Source organism: Xenia sp. Carnegie-2017, unplaced genomic scaffold (assembly GCF_021976095.1).
Source record: "Xenia sp. Carnegie-2017 unplaced genomic scaffold, XeniaSp_v1 HiC_scaffold_19, whole genome shotgun sequence".
NCBI classification, from domain to species: Eukaryota; Metazoa; Cnidaria; class Anthozoa; order Malacalcyonacea; family Xeniidae; genus Xenia; species Xenia sp. Carnegie-2017.
In genome coordinates this window covers 8,785,622-8,792,845 of record NW_025813481.1, presented here as the reverse complement: position 1 = coordinate 8,792,845, position 7,224 = coordinate 8,785,622, and the positions used below count along the sequence as shown (strand labels likewise).

The following is a 7,224-nucleotide window of genomic DNA, read 5'->3' as shown; positions in this document are numbered from 1 at the left end:
GAAGACATCGAAGTAGGAAAATCTCTTATAAAAAGTGTCTTCAAAGATGTCCACGATCACGGCTTTTCACAATCAAATTTTGTAATCGTGGACAGCCCGACAGGACGGAATGCAAAAGCAAAAGAGTTGATGGAATTTTTAGATGGCAAATATCTTGGGAATACATATTACTTAACAACAAACGGTCTCCCAAATGCAACTTTCGATCAATGGTTTGCTATTTTGTCTCCATCTTACGGATAGAATTTAATGTTTTTATGAAAATACTATGAAAGATCAAATTATTGTACTCCCTCCCCCTCCCCTCCCCCAATTGTTCTTATTGCAATATTGCTATCTCGGCAATTCAATAAACAATACTTGGGCAGAGGGGTGCCATGTCCATGGGTAACTACGTTTTACAATGTGTAACCAATGTGTTTTCCTTAAAATTTTTTAAAAAACAAACATATGCCAAAAAAGAAATAAAATAGGAACTATAAATAAAAAGGCAAAAACATAACTTTTAAAGTATTTTTGACAACTTTGAAATACATTCAACTTCACTTGACTAAAAGGCTACAGGCAACTTCACTTGACTAAAAGGGCAGTAGATGATTAATAATTGGGAGGGATAATATTCATATATGAATGTTCTACTGTTTTAGTTTCTATTGAAATCATTTACGATTACGGATTCTTTGCCCTTGCTTGAATATTTTGTTAACATCTGATCAAACTTTTAAAAAGCTATGTTGAATATAACTTACTTTACCTCTGAAAATTCAATTCCTACGATAGTGAAATCTCAATTCCAATTCAATAAACAACTAAATAGCAATTAGAGGTCAATAAAAAATAAAAACTAGCCAATGTAGATAATACTTTTGAAACTAATCACAAGTAGTATCTAAAGCTTAAAGTTATTGGTTAAATGCGAAGCCAAATGACCTTTCCTTGCAAAATAACAAAGTTCAAATTGATGAACACAACAAGAGCGAAAACTTGCCACAATGCCACCCTCATGAAAACTGAGAAACTCGTTCGTCGTTTAGTTATCACCTAAAAAACACCAAAAAGTCAAACAGTATTTAGTGAAGAAAAGGACGTAAGAACGTATTTCATTTTGGGAGGGGTCCGTGGTTTGGAGCAAAACAAGAAACAAAGTTTGATAATTCAGATGCTCTAATTTTCATATTTACCTTACATTTTCGGTATCCTTTTTCATCGATTAACGGTTTGAAAAGTTGTTGTGAAGCATATTTATTACAGAGCAAAGAACTATTTGGTTTTATTTGTAACTTCAGCACACCAAAGAGGGCAACTAAATCGAAAATTCTCAATATAAAAAACAATTTCACGCTCGCGACCATTAACCACGGATAAATAACTTGACCTCTGCTTCCCGCCTAGCAGGTTAAAAGCAATTAGGCCAAATTCACCCAATCAGAGTTCAGAAAAAAAAATTGTGTACAGTAATGTGTACAGTGGATGTGTTAAATTGTGAAAAGAGCAGCAATAGTGTAATAAATTTACACAAGAGTGCTGCTGTTGATTAACATAGAAAAAATATAATGCTTTCGATTTCCCTTATTTTGACAGTTGACACCGTTTCAAACAAGTAATTGGTTCAGAGAATTTTGTGAACTGTGATTCACAAAAAGATCACATTTTCTGAATTGCCACTTTCTAGCGTAGGCTAACGATAGCTCTTAGATAATATAGAGGCTGTGAAAAGGCCGAAATTTGAGCTGTGTGCAAACTGATTGGTTCTTCTGCCACGTTTCCTTGGTGCTAATAAAAATAATCAGTCAGTAGAAGGTATACTTTTCCAAAATCAACCAAGGTTGTTAGCTCCGGAAAAAATGAACAATCAATGAACTAATGATGCAATAATTGCATCATCTAGTAGAGAGGCATGTGGGTGGTTTAAGACAGATAAAATGAGACAGTGCAATCATCGAGCAGCGTACCCCACAGACAAAATTTCCACAACTTCGAAAGTTTTTCATTGTCGGATCAAGCAAATGATGAACAGAAAATCATGAATAGCAGCATTATTACGGTCAAACGATGAACTACAACAATTATCACTACTTGAATGACCCAATCAATAATGCTTCCATGAACGTTCGGCAGGAAAAAATGTCATTGGACGTCTGAGTGAAAATGAAGTCGAACATATTCCATTTTTAAAATAATAGAATTCATTTTTCCCATTTTAATGCAGTAGTCCAAATTAAAAGATAAAACGAGTCAATGTTTTAAATAAGCTAATTGAAAGAAAAGAAAGCACACTGCAGCTTGCTATGCCTTTAGACTGAAATTATCTATTTCTAAAAATATAATGAAACAAGAATGGTATAGCGAAATTTGAAAGCCATTATACTATATTAGATTGGTCTTGAACGGTAAATTATATTATGATGATGAAAAGCTGCTATTATATAACTTCCTGCATTAATATGACGTCTACGCTCAACGCATTTCATGTTTTCATGCAGGTATAGCTAATTATAATGCAGGGTACAATCTTTCCTGTACAAAGTTTACCATTCACAACTATATGTGTGCTAACGACAAAGTACTTATCATTTAACATGCTACTCAGATTTTTCAGTGTAAACTTTGTTATTTTATAAGATAATGCATTTTTTCTTCTTCGGTTTTTTCTGAGGCGCTTCGTGTTGAGCATAAAACTTCCTAAAATACAAGAAATAGGAATTGAAGGTCCATGTAAAAAAGGCGACACTTGAAAATCTAGCGTGAGACTGGGAAAAGCTGTAGCCCCACACCTTATAATTTACTGATATTGATGTGAAAATTTAACAGGCTCAACATTCTCCCCCGAAAACCCATGAAAAGTAACATATTTGAATTTTCAGCCTCCTCAGTCTGAACTCTTTTTCTTCCTACGCTAATGACGATGACAAACTAACTAGCTTGCATTCGATGATATGAGCTCAGAGTACGTGTTCCATTAAGATGTTTCATGCACAATTCCTTGGACAAATTTCTGATTCTCGCACACACAAGGCAAGCTGTGTGCGTGTGCAAATATACAACGCAGTATCGTTCATGATCACGACTTATACTAAATTCTGAATCAAAACTTGTTGTAATAAGCATGAAACTTCTCATGAAAGGCTTGTGAACAATACTCCACAATTTAATATGTGAAAACCACACATTTACCTTATTGCTCTTACGAGGTCGTGGAAAGCAGCGTCAACATTTGTTCTCGTTTTGGCGCTAGCTTCAATATATGGGATCTAAATATCAATAAAGAATGCTGTTGACAAATCATTCATTGAATTTCGTGAGCAAAAAAGAGAGCAAAAAACTGAGCTACACAATTACAAAATCTCAACACGTTGGCTGAACATTGAATCAAACCGTACTCTGGTAGGCAATAGAAAAATTTGTATGTACTTTATCTTTACGACCGAAAAAAACCTGAGGAAAAACTCCCATGTCAATAATAGAATATGTCTTTAATTATTTAAAAAAAGGTGGGTTGCCTGCAAAATTTCCAATTCTTGACATAATCGTGAAGCCAGCCTTGTTTGCACTTGAAGTCATGAAAAATACAGACGAGTTTATTCTGCACAATGCTCTTGCCAGCACTAAGCAAACATGGGCAGTTTACATAATTTTTTATAAAAATAAACACAATAACACGCGTGCGCTGATTGGTTAAAAGCTGTGTTTGCATATTAGCCTGTGCTAATCAGATCTGAGCTCAACCAATTAAATCAATCAAAGAGACTTTGCAAATCAATCAAGAAAAATTAAAACGTTTGTTTTAAATTTGTTTGTTATGCAGCATTGCTATTTTGCAAAAGAAATAAAAGATGTTTTTTGAGTGCAACCCTCAACCTTTGATCTTGGTTTGCACTGATCAACACCAATTTGCACTGATCAACATTTGCACTGATGTTTCAGCAAGTGCAACCTCAACCGTCGGTCTCAGACTTCAATGATTAGCTCTCAAGTTCTCCCAAAGGTCTCCTTGGCTTGCACAAGCCTGTGCAAACACAGCAAACATCTTTTATTTCTTAATGCGTGCACAGGTACATTTTTATGACTAAGCAGGAATCCCTTTTTTCCAAGATACTACATTATCTACAAACAAAGCACACAAACCTAAACTCTTTTCATATGGATATTGTTAATGTATAAAATTTAAATAATTGTAATCATTCTTTTGCACCTACTCATTTAACATTAAAATCTGAATGCTAATGTCTATTACAAGTATAGGCAGGTGAAAGTACAATCTACAAGGATCAACAACAAACATTCGATGGTGTTCATCTTCTTGCATAAAAAATAAATGTTCTCAACAAGATGACATACAAAGTTTAAATCTTGTGGTTAAGATGTTAAGATATATTTTGTACATAGATTTTTTGTGATAATCGTGAAAAGATTTATCAATGTGTTAACACTCCAGCTTGTTTGCACCGAGGCTAGTAAATACTGGCCCCAAACCAGGCAACATTTAGTACCTATGACATTAACCTCGACTCGTAAATAATATTTACAAAAGCAAGGAAAGCACAAGGTCGATAGTTACCCTCAATTGCCTTCCTAATTCATTTCCTTCTTGAGATGAAACCTGTGAAACAGGTGAATACAATCTTAGATGCAAAGGTTTAGGCTATCAAAGTAAAACTATTGAATATATAATCCCATACCACTCTCTCGCGTTCTAAATCAGATTTGTTTCCCACTATTATCATGGGAAATTCACTTCTGTCTTTTACTCTTAAAATTTGATTGTAAAATTTATTGATTTCGTCAAAGCTAAAAACAACAAAAACATTATTAAAGTTACTTTCAATGCTACATTAAAATAACAAAATACAATGAAATGAATTTGGACATAACTTTCCAAATTAACACGTCCATATCATGAAGTTACCTTGCCCTATCTGTAAGTGAGAACACCAATAAGAATCCTTCCCCACTTCTCATGTACTGCTCCCTCATGGCACTGAATTCCTTTAGGTAATTATAAGAGTAATTAAAACTTGGTTTGTGGAAAAATGCTACATCCATATGGACATGTTATCATTTAATAAATATTAGTTTAAATGATGATCGCTACTATAACTGATCACATATAATATAAAGAAAGCTAGGCTAAGAGCTGTATTTTCATTAGGAACCTCTACAACAAGTAGAAAACAATGTCTAATGTTGTTCAATGTCTTACAAAATACCCTCATTGAAAAAATATTTAAAAATATTCAAGTGTAAGTGAATTGCCAATCATTTCTCAATACTTCATGTTGTATTAAGTACAAAACGGTCTTTCATAAAAATTGAGGGCAAATTTGAAACTATTTTTTTTTGCCTTGATACATAATACGGTTTTCAAAATTCAAATGTCATAATTCAAAAGTATTTCTGTGCAAAATTTGCGTCACACAAACGTTGTTAAAGCAAAATGACAACACTTACCTCCTGACCAGCTGTATCCAAAACTAATGATTAATAAAAAAAAACGTTAACAATCAGCTATACGACATTAAAAAAATTTACCCAATATTTACCCTAATCCGTGTATGCGCAAAATAAATATCAGTTTAAATATTAAACAATTTTTAATCATAATTGCTAATTATAAAACAACGATAATTTGGGTATTTGTTACTGAAACTCATGCTGCTAAATGTTTACATATTCCGTTGAAAAAAATATGAGAAAACAAAGAAATTAGCGTTAGTATTAATACAACTCTATGGTTCTTGAGTCTCGTAAAATTGAGCTGAGGATTTCAAGACACAAAACAGATTTTTTTCGTTTTGGAAGAATACATTTTCAATTTTAAACGGCGTTAAGCAAAATTTATTGGGATATACATAACGTTGTCAGTCACATCTCCATCACATGCATTCTATATATTTAAACAAACACCGAATGTCTAACACCGATGAAATGCAGCCAAAAAGCCTCGTGCAAACGAGATAAAAGTAAATAATGGAAATATTGTAAATGCTTTCTCGTCCGAATGAATAAAAGACCGCTTGAAACATGATCGAACAGTTTAATATGTTCATCAATTTATTGGTGATTTCTACTCTGCTTAGTGATTACATAAAACTTCAGCAATGGTCTGGTCATCAAAATTGTTGGAAATCGATTTCAGATGAAATGCCTAACGCAACAACGACATCAATTCTAACTATTTGCCTTGTTCTTTCGATGATTTGAAATATCAGAGTGTTATTAATTAATGGACGTAAGCGTCGGACGTTATGCAAGAAAAATATTACGGATGTTGTTCTCGCAATCACTGGAACTCATCTCACGTTTAACTTAGATTTCCATCCATGCGGGGGAGAAATACTCTCTCCTTAAAGATTCGGCAAGCTTTTCAACAAAAACCTCCAGGGAAGTGCTGAAGTCATGAGACTAGTGCGAGCTCTGAGACATAAATTTACGTGTCTGTAGAAAACGAGATATTGCTGCTGAGAAAGCGAAATTTACAGGATTTATGGCAAGAGGATACAATCTTCGGTCATCTCGAAATCAACGCAAACCTTAAGCAGATTGCCAAAATCTTGGTAAAATAAGCGCATCAAAGGTTATTCTGAGATACAATGTCGGAGCCCGGAATCTCATTTGCTCAAATCATATGCAATCCCAAAACAAGTACGCCAATTTCGAGCGTTGCCGAGCGCGAACAAAAACAACACACAACAACAGAAATAGGGCAAATATGTAGGACGTTTGATCCTTTTATGGCACGTCAATTCATATCATTTGGGCTGGGCAGCATTCCACATAATATTCACGAAATAAAATTGATTTGGGGGTTGCCCGTACTGCTCGCTGCTTGATAAACTCTGCCGTTAAGTCTAAGCTTTAGCTTTCGATTAATTACTCGTATCTGTATTAAGAAGGCAGGCAAGCTAACTTACTATCTAAATGTGCAACTCTTTCGTCGATCACACATTGCTTTCGGTAGCTATCCTCAATCGTCGGATCGTAATCGGAGACGAAATGTGACTGAATAAACTGTATAGTTAACGCAGATTTTCCAACACCACCGCCACCAACGACGACCAGTTTATACTGCCGTTCGGTGTCCTTCTCTCTAGACATAATTCACGGTCAATCCAAAATTCTTGGGAGAATAGAAACGTCGTAATGTTGACTATCCTCTCCGATATATGTACACAAGATTTGGTAAGTTTGAAAATACAGGGCGTTCCGATGTTGAGCCCTTATGCC

At 34.5% G+C, this 7,224-nt stretch overlaps 1 protein-coding gene across 1 annotated transcript; it reads right to left on the bottom strand.

Moving 5' to 3' along the window:
* Positions 1-2,289: 2,289 nt before the first annotated feature.
* On the bottom strand, positions 2,290-7,224 carry LOC124438420 (ras-like protein RAS2). Its single transcript, XM_046988549.1, has 7 exons — positions 6,912-7,224; positions 5,449-5,471; positions 4,907-4,986; positions 4,680-4,788; positions 4,559-4,600; positions 3,175-3,251; positions 2,290-2,682 (listed from the first exon to the last, which is right to left on the bottom strand). Exons 1-7 carry the CDS (start codon positions 7,093-7,095, stop codon positions 2,616-2,618), a joined length of 582 nt encoding a protein of 193 aa, XP_046844505.1. The 5' UTR covers positions 7,096-7,224; the 3' UTR covers positions 2,290-2,615.